Source organism: Balaenoptera borealis (genome assembly GCF_965194805.1).
Source record: "Balaenoptera borealis genome assembly, chromosome: 2".
Lineage (NCBI taxonomy): Eukaryota > Metazoa > Chordata > Mammalia > Artiodactyla > Balaenopteridae > Balaenoptera > Balaenoptera borealis.
The window spans coordinates 50,069,116-50,096,140 of NC_138867.1; the positions used below are offsets into that span (position 1 = coordinate 50,069,116).

Consider the following 27,025-nt stretch of genomic DNA (forward strand, 5'->3'; position numbering starts at 1 on the left):
ATTAGTCACTACCTAGAAATGGGGATTTCAGTAAGAATAAAATTTAAAGCTTTTCTCAAGTGTGTGTTTATTCAATGCACATTATTTTTCAGTGGTCTTCTAGTTCTTGTCCTCTCTAAAGAAAGATTTTTTTTCTGAGCCTGAATCTCTCAAGTTTGCTGCCTTGCCTTTCCTCTCTTGGTGCCAATGGTTGATGTCAGGATTTTGCCTTCAGCTTATAAGACAGGTGTACTGGTGTCTTTGTAAGCCACAGACTTAATGTTTCCTATCTTTAACAGCAGGCACTAAAACTGTAGGAGATGGCATTCTTCTATAGGTCCTGCAAAAGAGGCTGAATTAATCACCTCTGCAGTGTAGACATCTGCTGCCTGCATTCTGCCTCTGTAGACTGAATTTGACAATTTAATTTTAACAAAAAAGAACACTGCTACATAAATATAAAACGCTTAAAGCATTATTTGGACAACAGTGTTACTAAAGCAGTTAGGTCACAGTTAAGATGAAGATGTAAACTAAAGCCTTTCACTTCTTGTTTGAATTTGTTTTCCAGCAGTTTAAGAAAAGAGAAAGCTTTAAGTTCCCCATTAGAACCCAAAGCTGTGGAAAATTCCACATACCAAACATAGTATAAGCCAGTTGTGAACATGTCTTAATATCTCAGTTTAAAATTTGCAGAATGATTTGGTGTTGCCCAGTGCTTAGAAGTGACCGTTTTTGTGACAAGAGACAGATATCTCAGTCAATATGTCCTAAATTTACTTCAGTCAGTAAGCTGGAGAGGCGTCTGTCTGATGACTTAGGACCCTGAATACTTTTCAAAACTAAGATCCAAAATGTGCCACCATGTTTAAGATTCTCTCCAAATATAGACTAGTGTTTCCCAGCCACACTCCCCACCTCCACTGCCCCTGCCTTTTTATCTGTGAAAAAGATTCTGATTCAGTAGGTCTGAAGTGGTGCCTAAGCATCTGTTTTTCACGGTGTGCCTCAGGAGTTTTGATATACTCCTAATTTTGGGAACCGCTGGGGTAAGAGTTTTTGGCATTGGGGTAAATCAAAACTAAATCAGAACCAAATCAAGTAGCAGGCAGGGAAAGCCAAAGACTTGGACAGTCGTCCTTCTTGTCTCTGAACTCTCCTTTGCTCTTCTCCTGTGGCATTATGTAAGCAAGGTAGGAGAGTGAATCAAATCCACACACCCTAGCTGGGAGTGAGAGATAATTAAACTGTTTCACTTTTTTCAACAGATAATTTCACTTTCCCTGAAGGCTTGAAACTTTGAAGAATTAAGCCTCAGTAATAAAATGCTCACAAAGATTAATTATACACTTGTAAAAGTTATAGCATTTATAATTATAAATATAAATAAGGGTTAAAAAATATGATAGGTTTTAAAACACTTTAATGGATCATTTAATTTACATACACAGGTTCTGGTTCCTGCCCAACTGGGGGAATATCTAATAGCAAATGTATAAATACATGAATTATGATTCTCTTTGCATACCTTTCTCAAAGCTAAATGCCGAGAGGTTTGTCTTTGATTATAGACAGCTGTTAACAAGTAGAAATAAGTTTTGCAAATCTACATTTTATACAAGGCTTGGGCAATACTTTAATGCATGTAATCAAGACATGTTAGGATTTAAGTGTTTAAACTTTGGCATTAAAGTTTAATAAATAGGACTTCCCTGGTGGCGCAGTGGTTGGGAATCTGCCTGCCAGTGCAGGGGACATGGGTTCGATCCCTGGTCTGGGGAGATCCCACATGCCACGGAGCAACTGGGCCCGTGCGCCACAACTGCTGAGCCTGAGCTCTGGAGCCCGCGAGTCACAACTACTGAAGCCCGCGCGCCTGGAGCCCGTGCTCCGCAACGAGAGAGGCCACTGCAGTGGGAGGCCCGCGCACCACGGCGAGGAGTAGCTCCCGCTCGCCTCAACTAGAGAAAGCCCACGCACAGCAACGAAGACCCAATGCAGCCAAAAATAAATTAAAAAAAAAAAAGTTTAATAAATAAATTTGCTCTTTTGGGGGGGGGGTTGTTGTTGTAGACATTAATTTCCTGGTCTATAATGTAAAGTGTACATGTCTTTATTCCTAAAATGTTGAGCTGTGTTTAGAGTAAATTTATGTTTTATTTATCAACTGATTACTTAATTTTTTATTCCTACATTATAGAAGTTTAGGGTTGAGGAAGTGGTGGCCTGTCTTTGTGCAGTTGTGTGTCTGTGTCTGTGAGTCTGTGTCTGTCTTTCTCTAGAATCAAAGGGATGAGCTAGATTAGGGGTTACAGATGTAACCCCAGTAGTTAGTTAACTCTTCACAACGTTGTGTGTCCTTAAATTTTCCTGTAAAAGAGAAACACGCTAACAGATCTCAGTATCCTTCCTTAAATTTATCTTTGATTTACGGTTGATAACTGCTGCCTTGGTACCTTCAGGGTTAAACTTGAGCTCCAGGGTTCTGGGATATATTCTTCAGCAGGGGAGAGAAATGGGAGACCGGATTTGGCATTGTGGCTGTGGACAAGTCGTAACCACTCTGAACCTGTTTCTCCTTCTGTAGAAAGGGGATCAGAGCTATACTCACCTCCAGGGGACATTGTGAGAAGAAGATGAGATAATGCATGTGAGGATACTTTAGCAGTGGTTCCTTTCTGTTAGGATTCCTTTTCTTGGTAGGGGTGGAATGTATTTATGCCTTTCTCTCTCCCTCTTTTCCCCCCATTCCTCCCAGTACTTGATTGCCTGATAATGGCAAACACCAGCTAGGTGTTAGGAGGTAGTGGTGAACAGGGCAGATATAATCCTTGCTCTCTGGTAGCTTAAATAACTCCCTACTTGGAACAGCTTTCTCTGCCTTCTGGAAGAGCCAGTTTCTCCTGCTCTTCCTAATAGGCTACTCGTTCCCATTGCTATCCTTCCTTATTCTCTTGCCCAGCCTTTAAGTGTTGGCCTTCCTTAGGGTTCCATCTTAGACGCTCTCTTTACCCTGTATTGTGTCCCATAGTATATCCAGCTCCCTACTTGAAATTCTGTCCCCTCTTCTTGGCCAGCTATCTCAGAGGTACTTGAAATTCACCATGTCTAAAACTGAACTCATGGACTTCCCTGGCGGTCCAGTGGTTAAGACTCTGCACTTCCACTGTAGGGGGTGTGGGTTCAATCCCTGGTCAGGGAACTAAGATCCCGCATTCTGTGCGGTGCGGCCAAAAATTTTTTAAAAATAGTAATAATAATAAAAATAAAATTGAGCTTATGATCTAAACACTGTCCCTCCCACCCCCGAAACTGATCCTGCTGGTGGTCTGTGTGTCAGTGAGTTGTCCAGTATTTCATCCAATTGTTTAATCCAGAAAACCATGTCTCTCTCAGCCCCCTGATCGCCCATATCTCATATATCTACTTCTTCACCAAGTTCTTTTGCTTTTATATCCTGAATTTCTGTCAAGTTCTCCATTTCTGTTCTCACTGATGTTTTTTAAGCTACCATTATTATCCTTTCTATATTGTATCATCAATATATCACCCTCACTGTTCCACTCTTAAATATTTTTGCTCCCTATCCATTCTCCACACTTTAGAGATATTTTTAGATACATGAATATATTCATGTGGTTTTAAGATTTTAAAAGTATGAAAAAGGTATTCAGTGAAGAACCTCCTTCCCTCATGTAACTGGGTTGCTCATTCTAATCATTCTTACAAGATATTTTATGCATAGGTAAGGGAATACTAACACATAAGCTCTTTTTAAATCTTCTTTATATAAATCTTCATTTACATAAAAGGTGGCACAGTATGTATACTTTTCTTCACCTTGATTTTTTTTTTTCATTCCACAGTGTATCCTGGCTATCTTTCCATTGTAGTACGTAAAGAATCTTCACATTCATTTTTATGGCTGCATAATATTCCATGACAGGAATGTTGAAATTGATGTACATCAGGACAGAACATCTTTTACTATCTAGAGTATTCCATTCTTCCACTTTGGATAACCTTGTCATGAATTCCTATTCATTACTTTTAGGGAGAAAAACTAAGCTCCTCACTTGTCAGGGCTCTCTGGCCTGGCAAGAGTTGTCCCTTCTCTTCTCTAGAGTTGTCTTGTATTGCTCTTCTTCCTTATCATCTACTTTTGAGTTGCATGGACATGGACTATCTTTTGTTTCATCCACGTACCATGTTCCTTTATGCCCGAGACCTCTGCCTAAGCTCTTAGTCTCACATGCAGACCCAGTGCTTCCTTTTCCTGCCTTAATTTATCTTCTTATCTATTTAAAGGCAGATCTCAGCTCAAATTCCATTTCCTCAAGGTATGCTTATTCTGCCAATTCAAGGCCGGGTCAGAGCTCTCTGATACGATCTCCTGGCACTTTGTCCTCCCCTATGAACAATTAGTTCATTTATTATTGTAAATTTGTATGTGTGATTATTACATTTGATATTTATTTCACATACTTAAAACAGTGTTTCTCATATAGTGGATTGCAACCCATTATACATTATGAAATCAGTTTTAAAAATTATGACAGACCTTTTTAAAAAATAAAATAGTATAGAAAATATCAGACCTCTTCACTTACAATAAGGGTATTTTTTCATTATACCTTTGCTTCAGATTAATAAATAGGTGTGATGATATAAGTGTCCAGATACACAGGTGTATTGAGTATGATATAAATTATATTTCTTATTGTGGGTCTTAGTCAAAAAAGTTTGAAAGCCATTGAACTAGATGGTAAATTCTGTGAGGAGAGGAATTCTATTTTGTACCCCAGTCCATCCCCAAGTCTAGCAGAGGGCACTCACTCAGTAAATATGTCAGCTGAATGAATGAATGCACACTTTTTCAGGGAGGTTCACAGACCCATTGTCTTCCTCCTAGGGACTAATGGACCCTGGTTCTAAGCACATCTTAGTGATCATTTCCTCGGCCAATTGAGTCTGCATTAGATCATTAAAAGAAAAGAAGTGTAGAACCACACCTACAAATGTATTTTTTTAAGGGTTGATAAGGCAATGAAACACTATTGAGAAGAGATTTTAGTTTTTGTATTACTTATGAATCTTAGGCCTTAAATACCATTTTATTTTATTTTATTAATAAATAATGAAACAATTTTCACCTGCCTAAATATCTGGGGAATTTTTGAGTTTCTAAGGTAGTCTACACACAGGGCTTGTTAGGTAGCTGTTATCTTTTATGCATACTTCAGCAATAAAATATTTACGCAGTTTTGGCAAGGTGATACTACAGCCTGGTTTAGTACAACAGCTGCACTGCCTGTTCCCATGTGGCTTGATTTCCCTTTTTAATCTTTGGTTTTCTGCAACTAAAGACTTATGTCAGCGTGTAGTTTATACAGCAGCAGATAATGGTGAAAGCTTCTTGAATTAACATAGTAAAGAGAAATACGCTGCTGAGTTTACTTTGTTTCATATTTTTCTGATGTCTCTGAAAAACATTTTACTAACGTGTCCTACACAGTAGAGCTTTTATAAACATCACATATTTACAGTGAGACATTTTTGTGAATTTTTTTTTCTTTAGAGAACCTGTAAACTCATCTCCAACGGTATAGTCTCTGATCTTAAAAAAGGGAAACCTCTCAGCTCTAAAGTCATCGCCCTTTGGCTTAGCACAAATCAGCAAAGTTCTGGCAATAAAAGAATAATTTTTACATTTATTTTCGGTCATACATTTGTATGTATATTGAAATTGAGATTGGATTAAAAAGTGTTTAGGCAAAAAATACAGAATCTTAATTCTTTTCGAGTTTATTATCAGAGCCCTTTTAGCCCAGAGTTTTTCCTAGCATATGTGTTATTTTTTTCTTTCTATTTCTAGGTGCTCCTGATCCAACAGCAGGTGCTAGTATAGATGATGAAAACTGCTGGCACTTAGATGAAGAGCAGGTTCAAGAACAGGTTAAACTGTTCCTTTCCCAGGGCGGGTACCACGGATCAGGGAAGCAGCTTAATTTGCTCTTTGCAAAGGTATGACTTTTTATTTTTAAAGAAATATTCTAAATATATACATTTATAGAAAGTATATATGATCATGTTTACAATAGGATAAAGGCTTCTTTTTAAATTCTTATTTATTTTTTTAAGAATTGGGAATTCCCTGGCGTTCCAGTGGTTAGAACTTGGTGCTTTCATTGCCAGGGCCCTGGTTCAATCCTTGGTTGGGGAACTAAGATCCTGCAAGCCATGTGGCATGGCCAAACGGGGGGTGGGGGGAAGAATAGACTAGGTTATTATCAACCATTAGAGACTTCTGTGTTGTAATGCAAGCATTAATTTACTTAGGTGTCTTTAGACAAGATATGGGCCATTTTTGTCTTTCTCAGCTCTTATTAATAAAATGGTGGCAATTTATACAATTTTGAAAAACTGTTCAGTACTAAAAATAAAATAGCTCAATGTTATTTGAAATGCCATCTTTTCAAGTTTTTTCTTCTTCTAGTTAATTTTCCCAAGTAGAGCATACCTTTGAATATAGTCCTTAAGATGTGCTTTATATAATTAGTTTAATGTCAATATCTTTAAATTAGTTTCAAGAGCATAAACTTTGGAGTCATACAAACCTGGGTTTAAATCTCAGTTCTAAATCTTATTGAGTGTATGTACCTTGGCAAGTTATTTAAGTCAGTTTCCTCATCTATAAAATTAGCTAATAGTAGCACATCCATTCAAGTTGTTGTGATTATGGTGTTAAATGATAATGGTGTCTAACAGTAGTTGGGCCTTGGTAAATGTTAATTTTCATCACCAAAATTTGATAGCCTAAGAAACAAAGTTATCTTCATTATAAGTTCATTGTGAACAGAAGCTGTGTCTGTTGCTTTACACAGAACTCTTAGTACCATAAACACATATCTAAATACTGGATAAAATGCTTTTTAAATAATATTAAAGCAATGTCTTTTCATTGGGGGTACAGCCATCTTTATAGATAACGTATTCAAATTGGTTTTTGTTCATTGATACTTCTGTTAAACAACTTCTCTAATATTCATAATAATTAAAAGCTTTTTTAGTTCAGAAGAATTAGAGTAAACTCTGTTACTGCTTATAGCCAAAAATTAGTATATTCTGATTAATGAAAACCCTTTAAGTGAAGTTTTATCCTGGGACTTCCCTGGTGGTTCAGTGGTTAAAACTCCATGCTCCCAATGCAGGGGGCACAGGCTCAATCCCTGGTCAGGGAACTAAGATCCAGCATGCCACGTGATGCAGCCTTAAAAAAAAAAAAAAGATTTATTCTATATACCATACTTAGATTGCCAATTTTTCAAGAATTAGATTACAGTAAAAATACATTTAACTCTAAAATTATTTCACATGATTTAATCATTCTTTGGTAATTCATAGGCACTTCAGACTCTTGTAATACCTCACAGTCAACAGTCTGAAAATTAATTACCATTAGGCTGTAATTAATGTATATGTATTTGAGTATTGGTTAATAGTTCTGGTTTGTATGCTTAATAGTAAAGCATTTATTTTCCTTGCTATTGCTAACTGAGTAGTAGGTTAGAAATTTATTAGGAAAATAAATACTAAATTAAATCTATGATATATAGAGGTAATATTAAAGTTTTGGTATATTTAGACACACAGGAAGTACTTCATAGCTTCTCGTATCAGCAGAGAGTACACTGTGGCCTAGTGGAAGCAATGTGAAAGAGGTATTAGACTGACCTGCAGTTGCTATTTTTATCCTCATATATGATGTACACATTGTATAAGCCATATGAAGTAAGAGCAACATCTAATTTTGGAAATGGCATAACTTCCAGAGTTAAGGCAGATCTGGATTCTGATTCCAGTGGTTCCTCTTGTCCTTTGGCTTTATAATTTGTAAAATGGGGCTTATAATCTGGCCTACTTTATATGGTTGTTGTGAAGATTAAAAGGTAAGCATGAATGTAAAACTCTTTAGCAAGATGTCCGACAAATGGCAACTCCATTTCTTTCTCCTTTTTAGTACTTCTTAAGATTACTGAAAAAACCCTCCTGGAAGCATAGCCTTGTGATTCAGTGCAGAAGTACATTTGAGTTCTCTACAAGGCTCAAATTCTGAAGCCTGGTTTGAGGGGAGGGTTCCATTACTTGTCAGGGTACAGGACTGAGGCAGAACCTATTGATCTAGAGGTTTAGGCTGCTTTATTGAAGATCTGCTGTTTCCTCCTTCATTTGGCTTTCACATAGAAAGAATTTTGAATAAAAGGACTCCCCTCTCCTTATCTACTACTTATGACCTTGCTCCACTAATTTTCTACACAGAGAACTGATGTTCAGCTGGGATTCCTATTCATTGAACACATAGCGGTACAGACTTTAAGAATGGATGGATTCATTTAGGATTTCCTGTAGAGCAACTTAGCCTTGTGTTTCTTTTCTTGTTTTCTCGTTTATTTGGGAAATGTAACAGAAGAATAATGGACAGAGCTTGAGGTTCCAGCAGAGAAGCCAAGTTAACTTACTAGGTCAGTGGTTATGATTCTGCTTCAAGGATTGCTCATTTGGAGCAAGAGAGTTCTGAACCTACAGCCCTTTACATTTCCTCTTACCATTGCAGAAACAGTCCCATCCGAGTGGATAGACGTATGCTGTTGCTCTTTACATCGAAATCCTCGGTGAGAAAGAATCTAGTGAAATTACTAATTTACCTCAAAAAATGAGGCACTTGTAGAACCTGTACTTGAATATACTAAAAACCACTGAAAGAGGTTTAAATTGTACAGTTTAAATTGGTGAATTGTATGTACGTGAATTACGTCTCAATAAAGCTCTTTTTAAAAAAAACGGAAGGACAGATGCTATTATTATAAACACTATCAGATCAATTTAGAAGATCTCTAAAGAGTTCTCAGTACAGTGCTTTAGACTCTACTACTCTGGTGGTAAGTGCAATCAGTTAGGGAGTCAGGAAGGTGCCAAATGATTTGTCTTGTTTATTTTGGTATTATTTTTATGTAGGCTAACAAAAAACATTTTGGGGGAAAATTGGGAAGTTACACAAATTTCCTTGTGTGGATTCTAAAACATAATTTTAAAAAATTAATGGTCAGTTCTCTGATTAAATTGCCATTTACGGCAGAGGCTCATTTTTTTGTTGTTTTTTTCTTTTCTTTAAGTTTTTTTTTTTTTGATGTGGACTTTTTTTTTTTTTAAAGTCTTTATTGAATTTGTTACATTACTGCTTCTGTTTTATATTTTGTTTTTTTGGCCACGACGCATGTGGGACCTTAGCTCCCTGACCAGGGATCAAACCCACACCCCCTGCATTGGAAGGTGAAGCCTTAACCACTAGGCTGCCAGGCAAGTTCCTCAGAGGCTCGTTTTTAACAACTTTTGTTTGCTTAAGAAGGATGGTGTCAAGACTTCACCATCACCACCACCACCACCACCCCACCCTGCTTCCCCAAAGAAATAAAGTAGTCTGTCTCTGTATTGCTGTTCATTTTTAAACATTTTTCTGAAGGTCTGTTTTTTCCCCACTAGGTGCGGGAGATGTTGAAGATGAGGGACTCAAACGGGGCCCGAATGTTGACTTTGATAACAGAGCAGTTCATGGCCGACCCTCGTCTGTCACTTTGGAGGCAACAAGGCACCGCAATGACTGACAAATATAGGCAGCTCTGGGATGAGCTGGGTAAGTATAAATTTCCTGATGGATTGCCATTGAGTTGTGTGTGGACAAAGACCATGGTTGAATGTTTAAAGAGCATGGTCAGAGTACTGCAGGAGAGAGAGCTACTTTTATATGAACTTGTTGCCATTATACACTTGTTAGAAGAATAGGAAGAATGAGGCATTTGCAGGAACCAATCTTGGCAGTGTTTTTGGGGAATTGTCTGGTGTTGAGGAAAGCAAGCCCAGGATCTGCTTTTAAATATTTGAAAAAAAAAAGCTATATTTCAAAACAGGTATTTGGTATAATAGAACTGATTACTTATTTCTAGACTGATATTGTAATCAGTTCAGCTAAAATTTGGCTGTTTTCCCCTTTTGCCCACATTAAAAGTATCAAAAGTAGCTTGAATATTCATTTCATTTTTTTCATTATTATTGACTTAGATGGACTGTTGATTGTCAGAATGGAAAAGACATGGCAAACTCTAATTTTTATTGCTTTCCAAATCCGTGGTGGTAAAGATATAAATATAGCAGGTGGTTGAAAAAATGAGAAATCTACTACTCATGTTTACTGGGAAGTTTGGGGGGGATGACTCTTGTTACTCAATGCTCATTGCTAGGGAAATTAATAATGTATTTGTTATCTTGTCTATTAAGAAATCTATATGTGACAAATGGAATTTTTGGCAAATATTTTGTCAATGCCTGTATTAATTTTATGTTATACGTATATTTACTAGAAGATCCTAGTTTCAGTGTAATTGAATAGTAGAAGTCTTCATATCTTCACCTTCTGTCTTCCTCTTGGCTAATGATGGACCACATCATGCTATTGATCCCATGTCTAGACCAAGAGAGGCTGATGTCTGTGAAGATACCACATGATAATAATGCTTGGAAGGGACCTTTGAGATGAACTGTTTACAGATAAGGAAACTGAAGTCTGAGGAGGTTAGAAGACTTCCACAAAATGACATAGTGTGACCTAGGGTTGTACAGCAGGTTGGTAGAGAATTGGACACCAAAGTTTCCTTTTTCCCATTAATAGGATGTATGTTCAGGAACTGGGCTGTGGATGACAACTCTTGTTTGTTTTGTTGTTTGTTTTTTAACGTGTGTCTGCTATTTGCCAGCTGTTAGATATTTGTTGACCTTTTTCCCTAATATTTTTATTAAGTATCTTGTAATAACTTAATCTTAGTACTTCCCTTGGGTCACCTGAAGTAATGCTTAGTGGCCTTTCCCTCAATCAAAATTTCAATCAATCTGTAACTACAGTGGATCCTTTCAATGTATTGGAAGGAAATATTTGGGGGCCCGGTGTGGTGGTTGGAGAACACAAGTGTAATGCATGGTTTAAACAAAAATTTTTATAGAATACTGAGTGATTTACAAGTAAAGACTCCTCAATCTTGTAACTCTGTAGTAACTGTTGAATTGACTCGTTGGTTTATGGCAGTAAAAAGGATTAGCATTAAAAAAAAGAACTATTATTGGATTAATATTAAATGAATAAAATTTAAAGAGCTTTGGTACTTAAAGAAGCTTAGAATTAACAAATAACTAATTAGCAAGAAAATACCAACTAAAATTTTACCAACAAAAAAATGTACAAGTGATATAGTTAAATAAAATTTTCAGGGTTTGCATTTAATCCATTAGTCATATTTCACTTTTGCAAGTTGGCTTTGAAAATTATGTACCTCAGCCCTCAATCAAAAGTATTAATTCTCATTAGGTGGAAGTTTCCACTAGCTAATGCTAGTTATACCCTCTGATGGACTACTTTTCTAGTTATGGACCAGGCTTTAAACAAGTTCTTTCACTTTAGTCCAGGATGAAGAATACATATTCTTGCCCTGTATTTTTTTTTTTCACAAATCACCCTCCCTCCCCCGAACCCAATCATCACTAGACTGCTATAAATTCTCCTACATACTGTGATGGTGAGCAGAGGTCACTTGCCATTTTAATGAGTTCTAAGTTCTGTGAAGAATCTCATGTAGGAGTAACAACAGTTATCACATCTTAATATTCATTCACCAAAAAAGTTAACTTAAAGTTGCTTCTGGACTACAAAAGGAAAGAGTTTTGCTTCTTAAGAAAATGGGGGAATTTGACTTTGTGCCCCTGCACAGGGCTCACATTGCTTCAAGGCTCTGCTTTGGAATTAAATGCTGAGCACTGCCAGATGCCAGACATTGAGAAGAGGCTGAGTTTTGTCGGCAAATGGGATCTGCAAGTTAATTGGTGTTTTCTGCAGGCTTCTGGCTGTGAAATGAAATTGGAAGCCCTTTAGCCACATGGATAATACAGGACCTGAATACAAATGTCACATGTCACCATCAGGACCCACTGTGAGACAATAGTGTTCCCACTCCAACACTGCACCATTACAGATCATTTAAATATGGGGATTACATTTAAACTAAAAGCCCCATTTGCCTTTTACTGCAATTTAAATGTCCTCTTAGCAAAAGCTAAGTGACAAATTAAATGAAAAAAGTGCCCACATTTTTAAAGCTGTAATGCAAAACAACCTTTTATTGCTTCTCATGTGCCACGAATGAATCATTATACTTGTCAACCCTAAACCAAGCCATAATTGGAGCAGCTACTGTTATCAAAGTAGGGCCGCTCTGTGACAGCTTAATAAAGCTGAAACTGTTAAATTAAATCTCAGATGCTTAACTCCTTAGCACCGGTAGATTGGATAGGTCCATTTCTGGCAATGGCCGGTACCCCAGGAGAAAAAAAATTCCTGGCATGAAAGCCTTAATCTGATGAAAGTGTACTAGTAAGAGTATCTTAGCCAAGGAACTGCTTCTTGGCAGAGAGATTTAGAGGCATCAGATTGTCAGCCAGATTACAAAATTGTATTTTTTTCATAGGATCAGATATCCCCCTCCCCAAGATTTACAAGTTTTTGAGTATATGTGATTTATTAAAATTTAAGTACCAATGTTTCAAAATTAGTTTTAGAAATAACATATATTCATTTAACTCTTTCTTTCTTTCAAATAAAGGTACGCGTACTTATTTGAGATAGCAAAAGGCCCAATTTCTTCGCCCCATCCTCTGGGTAACAAAGGAATGATTATGCTCAGTTCTTTTCTAAAATAAATGCCTATGATATTCATTTGGTCTGAGTTAATTTTTCTGATATACTCCCTGATTTTCATAATGTAGTGTGAAATAGATACAGATGCATACTATTAAGATCCTGTTTAGTGCATCTCATTTACAGATACGTTTATCTTGCATGTGAATCAGTTTTTCATATATTAATTTTACTTTCTCTACATAATGTTCATTTTCCCAAACATATGGCAGTCTTCTGAAGATGAGTGTTTTTGTATCATGATCAGCTATAAGAACATGTATATATTAAAATCTTAAGACAGCCCATTGCAACAGTAGAGGCTGCATATTTGGTAGTGGCTACACATCTTTGGTAGAGCTATAGAATACGTACCTTTTCAGTTGTGTTCTTTACTCCATGCAGATTTTCTGGAATACGGATCACAGAAATAACCCTTGGATCTCAAGAGTTATTTCAAGCCCAGTGCAGATTGGTGAGCACACCCACTGTTAGCCCTAATGGCTGTCTGTTCAGCACACTTAATTACCGTGGGGGTCTTTAGGGATGAGGGGATGTATTGTAACCTCTCATCTGTGTTGATGGTTCTCTTTCCTTAAATGTCTTCCAAGACTGTAATTTTATTTTGCTTCATAAAACTATAGGTTGTGGCTGCCAGTCTATTAAAACCTAATTAAAATGGATGTCATTAGAGGAAACAGTTAAATAAGATTTAATTACAGTTTTAGCACAGGGAAAAATTCTTAAGTTTTCATTTTCATAATATGTATTGCATAATATGTTTTCCTCCCCAAATTTTAAACACTTTCTCTCTGAGCTGAGTCATGTGTTTTGCTCTCTAGCATGTAACCTTGTTTCTTTGGGAGAGGCTGGGCTGCCATTGCAAGAGCCTTACTGCTCTGAGCTGTGCTCACTCAGTTCACAAGAACAAGGTGGTATCTCTGAGTTCTTTTCAAAGCTTTTGATACAGGTACCTCACTGTGTGTGAGCAGAAATAGCCATAGTTAGATGCTTCTTTCTAGTTTGCATTTCCTTATTAGGCAATAGATATAATGTTCCTTGGTAGGGTGCTGGATAGATAGAGTGGGTATAAAGATTCAGGGGACTTGGAATCAGGATAAATCTACATTTAGCAATAGAGAACTTAGCCCACCCATTGGGACCACAGATATTGCAAAGTACTAAAAATTACCTACTCCATGGACCTAGAACCCTGTCCCAGCTATCATCGCAGATACAAGTAGTCATCTCTATTGGCCTCTTTTGCACCCACCCACACTATTCTCGAATAAGGAAGAAAACATATGCTTAAGTCACACATTCAAAATGGTACTCTAAGTAACAGGAGGGCCTTTGTGCACAGCCAGAACTAAGATTCTAAAGGCTCTGCTTTGGAGGTAATTGTGGAGAAATTTCTGTGATATGCCATCTTATGTCTCCAAAAGCAAAAGGCTTAGTAATTCCCCCACTATTTGGAGCCCCTTACTTAGTTTCTATGGTAAATTCAGACTCAGGCGTTCCGCATTTTGAAGCTGATGGTGGCTAGTGAATAGGCTAAGGAGTGACTGCTTCTCATCGAGAACTGGAAAGCATTCCAGTGCAGTTTGCCATATAAGTTGATACGTCTTTGCTAGTGCAGTGGAGAAAACAGCAATTCCCAGAGCCCCCTTGCAGCAAAAAGATGTCAGTACAGACTTGGAAACTTCCATGTAGCTGTAAGTGTAGTATGTAATCCCAATGAACCACATATCAGGGATTGCTTGTCACCTACCAGTTTGTCTTCCCTGGGTGCAAGGAGAATATAGCTTAACCACTTACACCATTTCTATGCCTTCCTGTTAACGCTTCTTTCCAGAAGTCTTGTTGTGGTTTCCCGATCAGTATGCATTAAGCACTTGCTATGTCAAGGAGAATAGATGTATTAAATATTTGATTTTACCGTTGACGATGGTACTGGGAGTATGGAGGGAGTAGAGATACAATCATCAGGAGAAAGGAGAAGTTAGAACAGGCTTGAATGAACTGCAGAGCACTTTGATAGAGTAATTTATTCACATATTAGTGAATAAGTAGACTGAACTTAACATGGTTTTACAGGAATGTTCATGGAGGTGAGTTGTAGGGAAGAAGTAGTGAGAATACTACAGAAAGAAGGAATAACATGAATGAAGACAGGGAGCACTCAATGGGGGATGGTGTAAAAGGTTCAAACTCATTATCCAAAATGTTGTCTTTAAGATTTTCAGTCCAACCTTGTTATTCTTCGTTGTTACTTAACTTCAGGGGGAGGAGGAGGAGAGAGAGTAGACATTACAGGATCTAGATTTTTGCTTTGTTTTATTTTCCATTTTGGTCCAGCTACTAAACATAACGCAGATGCCAACAATTATTTATCAGGCACTATGCTAAGCAGTTAATGCATGCATTATTTTATTAAATTCTTAAAACAACCCTGTGAGATCGGTAGTTATTAGCCCCAGTTTTATAGCCAAGAAAACTGAGGTACAAGGAGACCAGATAACTTGCCTAAGGTCACAGCAGCGGAGCAGGAATTTGATCCTATGTGTCAGTGACTTCAAAGACTTAACCACTGAACTAGATACCATCCTCAACTTATTTTAAAAGACTAGTATGCCTCTCTTCCTGGCAGTCTCTCTCCTCAGAGGAGAACAGGGACAAAGTCAAGCTCACCTAGATGGCAGTAAATCCTGCAAAAGCTGCCTGTCCTGCCATGGGTCCACCCGCCCCATGGTCCCACAGTCCCGATTGCAGTTGTCAGCAGAGCTTACCTAGCCTAGCTGCCCATCTGTGTTCACAGGGGCTCTCTAACTTCAGACTCTGAAAAAACACACTAATTTAGAGTAGCCAAATATATGCTATTGATCGAGAACTGTATTATGTAATAAGTGTATCATAATATACAGATACTACATACTGTAGATGGGATACATTGAAGTTTTGGTCTCATTTTCCAGTCCCTTCTGTTACGGAGCCAGTGAAAACCCTTAGGTCACTGTCTTTGTCCTGGCCTGTGTTCACCTCATGTGGTCTGTAGGCTCTGCAGACCCCCTCCTGCACATGGGCTAGGCCATCCTGCTCTGGGATGGGGTTGCGTGCTCCTGTCTCAGCCTCTGTTTTTCCCCTCATTATCCGGAGCTCCCTCTAAATACAGAGGCTTTGTCAATTGTGTTGCTCAGGAGGCTTTGCTTCCCTCCAGCACTATTCTCAGAATGTCTGTCTGCTGCTGGGTCCTCATTACTGGGGCCTGGTTTCTTTCTCTGTTGTGTGGTCCTACTGCTATTTGTCTCTTAAAACTGAGACCTCTGTGTTCTTGGGTCAGAGGGCTCTGGGTTCTGTTCTGCTGTGGGGATGGGAAGAGGGGTTTATTCTCTGCTGCTTTAAGTAGGCAGAGTAATTTCTAGTTTGGGTCAGAAGTTAACCAAAAGAGAGAATGCATATTTCTATATGGTGGGCAAATCTACGATAAATACTTCCTGTGTAATACTATCAACCATCCTTCTCTTGACTGCAGCTGCTAGGCCTTAATTATCCATTCAATACCCTGTATGAGAAATAGTGAAAATAAAGAGAAAAATTAAAAAATACATATTAATAGAAAAGAGTAGATTCTCGGGATTAAAAGAGATCTTTACAGATGATTTGATCCTATTTAGCCAATTGGAGACTCTTAATGATATTCATTGTCTAAATTATTTAGGTGTACAATTGAATAATTTTAACAACACTTGGGGATCACCCCCTCGTGTGTTTTCATAAAACTCTTCTAAATATAGACCACGGAGATTTGACTAGGAGTTAAGATGTAATACATTTTAGTGTTCTATATTATACATGTAGTGTGCTGGTAGCATTGTTTGTACCAAGAATAAATTCCAGTTACTTTCTTTTATGCTGTCTTTCTATTTATAACATGAGTCCATCGGTGGTAGATTTTGTTCTCACATTCGTGGCTAATAGGAATGTCAGAGCATTGGTATAATGTGTTCTTTTCTTCCTCACAACAATTTCAGAAAAGTTCTCTCCTTACTTTTCTCACTTCTTAAAAGTTAGTATTGAACTTGCCCTCAAGAAACTGCCACCAAAGGGAAATCTGGCTGGGGGAGTCTCCTTCCTAGAATGTGGATCTCTAGAGCGTCCCATCGTGGTAGAGCATAGGAGGAGTGAGGGAGTAAAAACGAAGAAAGACAGGCTGGGGATCATTTCCCTTCACCATTTCTTACCCTGAAGTGGCAGCATACAAAAATTAACGAGGTCTGAGAAGCCTCATTTTAAGCCATCTGCGATTCCCAGGGGCTTCACAGGGAATCAAGGATGCCAGGAGCTAGAATGAAAGAAGTGGAAGCCAAGGGAGGACTGCAGCAGCCACTTAGGCTGTTCTCTGCATGTGCTGGCACCTAGCAAGGTGCTTTGCAAATGTTGTCATGGTTCATTTAAGCTTAGGTGGGCTAGTGAGGTCGGGGGAGAACCCAAGGAAAGGACTAATGGTTGTCACTCAGATAGGGAGTGCAGACCCTGCCTCGCAGAGCCCCCCTGGGTTGGGGCGGGAGGGAGAAGAGTGTGGTAGGAGGAGGCAGGGCCTTCTCCTGCCGGTAGAGCGCCTCCTGCCTCTTTACACACTAGGCTTTCTGCTAAGAATTCTCTAGGACAAAGGATTCTGAGATTTAAAATACGTGCTTGACAGTGACTATCTTCAGTAGGCTTTTAAACAGCCACCCATCTTAAGGGTATACCTGAGAATGACTTTTTTATTTATGTAAATAACTTTCCCTTATATATTTTAGGTGGAAGGCAGGCTGGCAAATGATTTGCAGTAGGTGAATTTTTGTGAGACTGCTGTAAGCTTGTCTGATAACTTCATAACATTGTTTTTAGTGCTCAAGTTCAAAATTCCAAATTGAAATAAGGATAGGACTCTATGTAAAGTACAGGTGCCATCTGACATTGCTTGAATGAGTTAGTAGATCTTAGACTGATGAGTTAGACTGATCTTAGGGCTATTTTCTCCGGCTCTGATCTAGAGATGAATTGCCAGGAGTAGTGGTAGTAGTGGTTATGCAAAATGTGGCTCTCTCCCTCAATTCTATGAGCAGCGATAACCTTTGAAATGGAAATCCAAATCTCTGTGATTTTGAGCTATGACCAGCTGAACCTTGTTGACCTCAGGTTGTGCTTCCCAGCCCCTTTTTGGGTAATTTAGTAAATTTCAGAATTTGCTTCAGCAAACCTGGAGGAGAGAGAATCATTCATAAATTAGGAATCAGACTTAAGCGATAAACAGTCTTGAAATGGCTTAGATTGGAAGCCACAGTCTTCCTTTGTGATGAGCAAGGGCTGAGGGGGTTCTATGGGAGGAGCCTAAACAGGACACTTGGGTCAAATATAAGCTGGGAACGGGGAGAAAATTCTGTTAGGAGGAATGCTTTCAAAATGCTGCCAAGAGCACAAAAGTCTTAATTCACCTCTCCCCGACCCTGCCTGCCCCCAACACACACACATTTAAAGATGAGATTAATATATCCAGCAACCTATTTGCCATACACATTGATCATACACAGAAAATGCTCTTTGCTAAACAATTAGGATCCTGTATAGACCAAGTAATCTGAGAGATTTTTTGTCTGTTTTGAAACCATTAAACTACTCTCTGTGGTTAATATTAATAGTCTTCTTGTCAGTTGCTGTCTTTATTGGGGCATTTAAACTAATTTCATGGCCATCCTTGTTCGTCCCTGTATTAGTGTCCATTTAATAATCTCACCCTACTTTTTTCCTTCTTGTCTACTAATAGAACATTGAAAGTGATTCATTTTTTAAAAGTTAGTTTTCCAGTAAAGGTGAGAAGAAAAATATGCCTTGCATAGAGTTGGTGCTCAGTAAATACTTGTGAATAAAAAGTGAATGAATAATTGAAGTGTAATGCTAGACACCTATTTGGAAGCATTAAGAAGTAAGCATTTTTGGTGTACTGAAAACAGTGATTGAAAGGCATTGATCTTCACTGTGTCCTCAGTTTTCCTTTCCTACCATTCTGGTTTTTCCTTCCTTCCTGCCCATGTACAGGTGAATCTTCACGGACCTCTGTGTACTGAGGAACACACACGCGCACACACAGATGCACACTGAAATATAAACACAGTTTAGGGTATGGAAGGGCAGTGATTCCCCCTTGCCATCAGTGCTGCAGGTAATCTATTGCATTAATCAGCTAGCCAGTGGGAAATGCAAGGGAAGTGATTATACTATCATACACAATACAATCGGCATGAAGCACTTGTCAAGACCAATACATCACAGTTTAATTCAGTAATAGAATGAATTAGAGCAAAATGAAACATTCTGTTCTTCAAGAAACTCAGTACCCATCACAGATTCTTTCTGAACTCTATAGAAAAGTCAGTGTATTGAGAAATTGTTTTTAATGAGTAAAATTGCAGTTCCAATATGACAGAATACTATAAACCCATTTCCTTGGGGTTGTTACACAACTATAGCTGAAGTGTTTACCTGTCATCAGTATTCTATAATCATAACCACTGGTAAATTCGATTATTTTTGGTAGGGCTCCTGATTATCTATTGTCCTAAATTAGTTCTCCATGGTAAGTGAAAGGAAGGTTGTTGTACCGGTAGCTTAGGGAAGCACTTATCTATAAATATGGTGGACAGTAGCGTGCCTTACCAGTACAGCAGGCAGATTCAAAAGAACCTACTGTTTATAGTGCCCTATGGTAGGCACTGCCATTGGGGAGCTTATAATCTAGTTAGAAAACAGAATACGTGAAAAATAAAAAGCAGCCCAAGTAAGACAACAGAAGAAGTGAGGTTATATAATGTAGGATGTGTTTCAGAAAATTTTGAGGCTAGATCTAATATATTTCATACGGTAAGTCACAATTCTGTATCAGTTTGTAATATATATTCACAAGTAATTCTTTACCACACTTAACCAGGCATGTTTTTTCAGACGGGCAAGTTGAGGTAAGTTCTGTCTTAAACAGGATTGTTTCAGTGTTTAGAGCCTACAACTAGAATATAAAGAACAGGGTTCTTGGAGCCAGACGCTCTTTAAGTATGGATTCTGATCCTCATATTCACTAACTGTGTAATCCTGGACAAGTTCCTTATCTTAGATAGAACCCCAGTCTCCTTATCTGTAAAAAGGCATAATGAGGATTTTTGAGGCCTAAGATAATTTAGATAATATACAACACTTTCTTTCTCATTCCGGAAGCCCTTTGTCTATGCTGGGAAAGTGGGCCCAATGGGCAGCTTGTAGGAGAGAGGCATCCTGAAGACCTAAAGAGTATTTTCAGAACTAGATTTATATAGACTTGGAGTCATGACTGTTGGACGAATCATGGCACTGTTTATGAAGACAGTTCAGTTAAGCAGCCAGTGCAGAGCACATGGGAAATGTTCTTGCAGGTTACCACAGTTCACATTCCCTCTCCTCACTGTTGACTGCCCTTTTGTATCTCAAACTAAGACATCGTGTGTCATTGTGTCTTTTTCTCTTCTTTCTACTTTTCCTGGCTTTCCTTTCCTCCCTCCCTCAAAAAGGAGCAGGGTGGTGAGTGGTGGAGGAGCTGGCTCTGGTCACTTCCTATAGGACCAGGTTCCTAATGAGGTCAGGTTGTGTTTGATGCGCTGTGCATGTTGACCCAGTAGCACTGACACGTCACATGGGATGGAAAGCCTGCATATTAATTAGATGAGGGCCACAGGTTTGCCTGAAAGGAACATTATCCAGGATACCAGTTAGCTGTTTTGGAATATCTGTGGTTTATTTTCTTTCTTGACCACAAAAAGATGGTGATCCTACTTCCATCTTTTCTCAGAGCCTGGGTAGATGATAACCAGTTGTATGCCATTTGGCTGAGGGTTTAGCCCTGCTTGACCTAAGTAATCTCAAAAGCTCTCTCTTTACAGTGTCCCTGAGGCTTTATTTTGAAATTTCCCCAGAAGTATTTTAGTGAATTAGGAACTAGCGTACCAAATTTAAAGTACAGAGAATGTTTTTACCAGTTAAACGTATTTTCCAAACATGGGTTACTAACATATTAAGACTGAATTGTACTGCGAACGATACTATAATTAGGGTCGCAATTTTTGTGTGGTCTGACCCAAGACATTTTGTGACTACAGTTTTGCTAGCACAACTAATTCTGCCAGTGATCTTCTATTTGTGACTGCAATTAGGCATTTCATGGCCTCTAAATAAGTATAATTAGTTAATTGGATCACGCATGAAATCCAAGCCTCTTATAATAGCCTCTGAGAACAAAAATAAATATTATAAATATTATGAATTGTTTTATAACTATGGAACCCTGGGAAGTACCAAAAGTGATTGTTTTATACTTTGCCTACTACTATTTCATAAGAATAAACATGATATTAAAAAGTAGAAATTAAATTTTCCAGGTGAAAGTCTTCATTTTCCACCTTGGAGACAGAGGAAAAAGGGAGTCACTGGCCTTTCTTCTCACCTTTAGAGAAGGCGGTATTGGTTGCCCTGCCCCTTCGTCCCCCGCTTCCCACTGCCACTACCCCTGTGCTGTCTCCAGTAGCATTATACACATCGTATCTTCTGGAAAATAGGGAGAAGAGCACATTTATAAAGAATTCCAAAATGTCTTTTATAAAAAATGTCTAGCTTTTATATTAATTACTGAATTGATTTGCATATTAACAAAAACTCATGAAGTAGAAAGAACTTTAAAAACAAGTTATATTGATTGTGGAGAATAGCAAGAGATAGAGAATGGCCAGCTGATTTATTCAGTCACAGATCATAATGCTCCACCCAGCAATACACCCAGCAGGCAAAGAGCACACTCAGTCACACACAAGTGCATTGTCCCAGAAATGCTGCTGTGACTCCACTCTAAGAGACCTCATATTAGTACCTCATCATATTTTCAGAGAAAACAGATTTCTTCTGACTTGAATAATCAATATTGAATTGTAAGTTGAGCTTTTGATTGTTAATCTGCTGTTTTAATCTGCAGTGAAATTACTTATTTGCTATGCCTGTCAGTCCTGAAAAATACAGAGTTTTCATTTGTTTCATTAGATCTTTTTAGATGGACCTGTGGTAGGTTTTTGTTGGGTATGATTCTATTAATATATATGCAACATGTTCTAAGTATATAAGAGTAGATGGTTAAATAAAGTACAGGGTTTATTAGCAGTACGTTTCAACAATAATATACCATTTGTATTATACTGCTGAAATATGAGGGAGCGGATCAGTGATTCTGTCAAAAGACTAAAAGACTAAAATCATTAATCTTAGAATTCATATATGCTAACTGCACATAGGAAGCCTCACATACAGAGGTGCTTTTTGACCACGTATCTAGGCAGAAGGCTAAACACCACAGTGTTTAAGAATGTTAGTTAGGGGGCGGATCATGGGCCTTGGTAACAAATCCTGGCTGCCATCTTTAATAGCAGCACAACATTTCTACTTGTCTCTGAACCTCAGTTTCCTTATTTGTAAAGTGAGTCTTTCTTTGAGGGTGAAATGTGATAATGTATGTAAAGTACTTCACATAGGGTTAGTGTGAAGTATATTCAGTAAATGGCAGCAAGTGGATAAGTAAAGATGCCATTCACTTTCAGAAATATGTTCGCTGAACTAGATGGAGTGATCTTTGTACACTAAAGACAGACATTTTAAAACTTTAAATGTAGACTCTATTTAGAAATCTAACATGGGTAACATGATATTATTCGGATTTTCCTTGAAGGGATAGAAATTAACATACAAATCAGCACTTAATACTGTGTGTTGGCATACCGTTTATGCTGTTAAGTTTTCGTAATGGCTTTTTTGTTTTTTGCTTGACTTGCAGCTCTTTTCATATGTTGAGCGGTTTGTTTGGATTTGATAATTTTAACTAACAACATTCTCATACCCATTGGTAAATACCTTCGTTTTCCATTTTGTAATCTAGCTGAGTTACATTATTTCCCGGTGATAGTGATAGATTTCAGTGGCCACAGATCCTTCGCTACTCTTCCATTGAGATGTGGGGTCTGTGTTCTCTCATTTTTGTAGATGTTTGACCAACAAAACATGACAGTAGATGTTTCGGCCAGTTTCTGGGCCCAAGCCTTAAAAGTGACTGGCAGTGTCTACCTCCTGTCTCTTAGAAGGTTCTGTCCTAGGGCCCTGAGTTTTCATGTAAAAAGTCTGGCTATCCTGAGCCTTCCATGTTATGAGAAAGCTCACACCGTCCACATAGAGAGGCTGTGTTATGGCAGGGGAAAAGTAAGGAGGAGAGAATCTCTGACCTACAGAATTATGAGATACAATGATACATTGTTATATTAAGCCTGTAAGTTTAGGGTAGTTCTTTTACATAGTAATAGATAACCAGAACAGGGGTTATACATCTGACAATACTTCATGCTGTTTCTAATGGTTATCTTCCAAGTCTCTAGCAGTGTCGAATAATGTGTAAAAACGAAGTTCTGTTATTTCAGTTAACTTTTATCCCTTATGTTGGACTAAGATGTTTGTCAAAATTGAATCTGTATTACTAGGAAGTAGTGTAAAACAGTCCTAGAGTATTCTACATTGCCATTTTTAGTATTTTTAAGGTAATTTTTCCTCACGTTCATATTCTCCTTATACCAAATTTCACCTGCTTTGACTTCCAGGTTTTTTCCCCTCCAAAAATAAGAATTTGGGTTCCAGTAAGTTTTAATTTTGAGTTCCTGAAGAAGACTGGAACCCTTGACACTAAAAAGGGACGGAGAGTGAACGGTAGACTAGAAGTTTTGGCCGAGATTCTGAGGGGGGAGGGGGAGGGGAGGGAGGCTGAGGAAGGAAGCGTCTGAACAGGCTTCAGCACTGCTCTTTGTCCGTCCTTTGGCACGAGGTTACCATGGGCAGAGAAAACGTTATATAACCCTGTAGGGTTGGGGATGAGTTTGAGAAATGCCTCCTCCATTCCAGTAGGTAAGGATAAAATTACCCAAAGCATCTCAGACCTCTAAGTGACTGTGGGCCTTGGGTGGGGCCTGGGAGGCCTACTGGAAAACAAAACACATTTAAAACCCTATCTTTGAAACCAAGGGAAAAGAAGACACTAAAAGATGTTTCTAGCTAAAAACATATAGCAAGTGGAAATTAATTGCACAAGAACCCATTATTACTAGCCTAAGTGTTTAATGTCACTGATATTTTTTTGTTTAATATGTTCTCTTAATTGTTTTATTTTATTAAATGTAGAAATATTTATAACGGTATTCAGAGAATCACAAGCTGAGTCCTTCAATCTTGTTTTCACCTTTCGAGTCTCAATTTCCTCAACATCAAAGTCTTCTACACCGGGGTTTGCTGGAGTGCACCTTTTGGTGCTGGGTGGAACTCTACAGTTTTCAGAACATTTCTGCACGTATTATCTTACTTAAGTGTAAACAGCCCTACAAGGGTAGGTAGGAAATATTATCTCTATTGTTTAAATCAGGGACTGCCACCACAGAGAGTCTAAGTGGCCTTGCCCAAGGTCTTGCAGCTGGTAATCCATATCTTGTCCTTTCCAGATCAGAGTTTGTGGATCAAACGTTTATTCTAGTTGGAAATGTAAAACACTGGCTATGTGGGGCAAAATGGTGGTGATTTATACATCGAAATGTTTGATGGACAAGACTGGCCTTCAGGACATTTAGAATTCATTAATTCTTGTTACCTACATTTGTTGAGAGTGTGGGTGCTTGTCCATTGGCAGTGTGACCGGTAGAATACAGAAGCGACTAAAAAGACTTTTGTACATGGAATCTAAGAAATGCGAGAAAGAAACGCATATAACAAAATAGCAGTAGACTCACAGAGAACAAATCAGCGGTTACCAGTGGGGAGAGTGAAGGGGGGTGGGAAAGATAGTAGTTTGTTTTTCTTAATCCAATACTTCTATGTAGAAAATAAAAAAACAAGGATCTATTGTACAACACAGGGAAATATAGACATTATTTTGTAATAACTTTTAGTGGAGCATAATCTATAAATATATGAATCCATATGTTATAAAAAATAAAAATAAAAAGGCTTTTGTGATGATTTGTCTTCTGTCTCCGTGTGATTCTGTCCATGTTATTTGCCTATTTGGGTCAGGTATAGGATGCGAACAGATTTTAAGACCACTGAGTGGATTGGAACCATTCACCTTGTGCAAAAAAAAAAACGGTTTTGTTTTCCTTCATCCCAGGGGAGTTGCCTTTCTTGTTTTGCTTTACTTTGACTTGTAGATTACAGCACATCTTTTTGCTGAAATCACTGAGTGCAGATTAGGTGGAGTAGTGGAAAGGAGAGTAAAAGCATGCTGGGTGGTAGAGAAGAAGCTAGACTAGAGCTGAAATGTGCCATGGATAATTCAGAAACCTAATGATGCACACACCGGTGATTTGATAATTACCTTTATATACTTTGAGGCATTGAAGCTAGGAAAGCAATTTAAAAGTTATTGAATTTATTTTCATTGTACTGCATAGCAAATAATTAAGTGTCCTTTGTAAAAGAACCAGTAATACTTTCTAGATGCCAGGTCATCTGCTAGGTGCTGGAAATGCTAAGTTTTCACTGAGTGCTCTGTCCTATTTTTGGTTGAGTCCTTTTAAAAGGGTTTGTATTTCTGAGGGACAGCAGAATGAAGTGTTTAATCATCAAAGAGCTTTATTTTTAAAGCTACAAATGTTGCAGGAGTGTGTTGGAAGGGAAGGAGATAAATGCTCAAAGTGGGACTCTGAATTAATAAAATTTGGAGGATGACTTACTCAATTTGGTTAACTTGGTTATTAAGGCTAATTACAGCTTTTGTAGTGGTGACTGTTCAGATAAAAGACCATATCTATTATAGCTCTGAACTTGAATCTAACATTAAGAACATCCTTTCAAGATGAAACCTCTCTTTAGGGAGGTGAGCAATAAAAAAACATTACTGGCTTAAATTAATAAAGGCTTGGCTCTAAAAAATTTTTTCTCATTCTGTAACGGAAATTTTCTAATTAGAGAAATGTAAGCATGAATATCTAGTTTTATAGCTTTATTTTTTCCTTGAATCATAGAAATCACTTTAAAGTTTGCAAGAATATTTAGGATCTTGTTTTTAAGATCTTGTAATCTGTTTGCATTTTAGTTTTCTCATCTTTAAAGTGGATGTATTATTTCTGATCATGGAGGATTATTGTAATGAGTTAATGAAAAAAATGTTTGTGAAGCCCTAAGTATAGTGCCTATAGCACATGATAGGCACCCAAGAAATGGTGACTATTAGTGATAATAATGATTATTTAATTAAAGTTGTAATTGGTGTTCCTATATTTTTTTCCTCAAAAGAACTTTTTTAAAAAGTAGAATTATATGGTTTTGTCAGTATTGTGCTGGCTTCTGTAAGCCCTGAGTTTTCACCAAGTGAAAGTGAAGCTTACTGGATCATTATCACCTTGTCAGCTTCTTCATATGCAAGTCAGTCAGTCCTTCAGCATTGTATACATTGGTTAGTATTTTCCTAATTTTATCTTTGAGTTACTTCAAAAGAACTAGTGCTTAGTATAAATTTGGTTTTTAATTCTATTTTTGAAACTTTGTATTGCGCTATATCTTTAAAAAGAAAAAGAAATTGAATGTGAAAAACAATGGATTTGAGATACATATATATGTTAGGATATATAATTTCTACATTTAAAAAAAAATTTTGTTGGCGTATAGTTGCTTTATAATACTGTGTTAGTTTATACCATACAGCAAAGTGAATCAGCTATATGTATACATGTGTTCCCTCTTTTTTGGATTTCCTTCTCATTTAGGTTGCCACAGAGCATTGAGTAGAGTTCCCAGTGCTATACAGTAGGTTCTCATTAGTTATCTATTTTATACATAGTATCAGTAGTGTATATATGTCAATCCCCATCTCCCAATTCATCCCCCCACTTTCCCCCTTGGTATCCACAGGTTTATTCTCTATGTCTGTGTCTCTATTTCTGCTTTGTAAGTAAGATTGTCTATACCAGTTTTTTCAGATTCCACGTATATGCGTTAATACACAATATTTGTTTTTCTCTTTCTGACTTACTTCACTCTGTATGACCATCTCTAGGTCTATCCATGTCTCTACAAATGACCCAGCTCAGTTCCTTTTTATGGCTGAGTAATATTCCATTATATATATGTACCACATCTTCTTTATCCATTCCTCTGTTGATGGACATTTAGGTTGAAGTTAGTTCTATCTTAGCTTTT

The 27,025-nt window shown here is 37.8% G+C and overlaps 1 protein-coding gene across 1 annotated transcript in view; it reads left to right on the forward strand.

The window, feature by feature from the left end:
• ZSWIM6 (zinc finger SWIM-type containing 6) overlaps window positions 1–27,025 on the forward strand; it is a 198,730-nt gene that overhangs the window by 136,454 nt on the left and 35,251 nt on the right. The window contains exons 3-4 of the mRNA XM_082382194.1: window positions 5,855–6,003; window positions 9,520–9,670. Coding sequence (XP_082238320.1) covers window positions 5,855–6,003; window positions 9,520–9,670 — 300 coding nt within the window. The remainder of the gene's footprint in view (window positions 1–5,854; window positions 6,004–9,519; window positions 9,671–27,025) is intronic.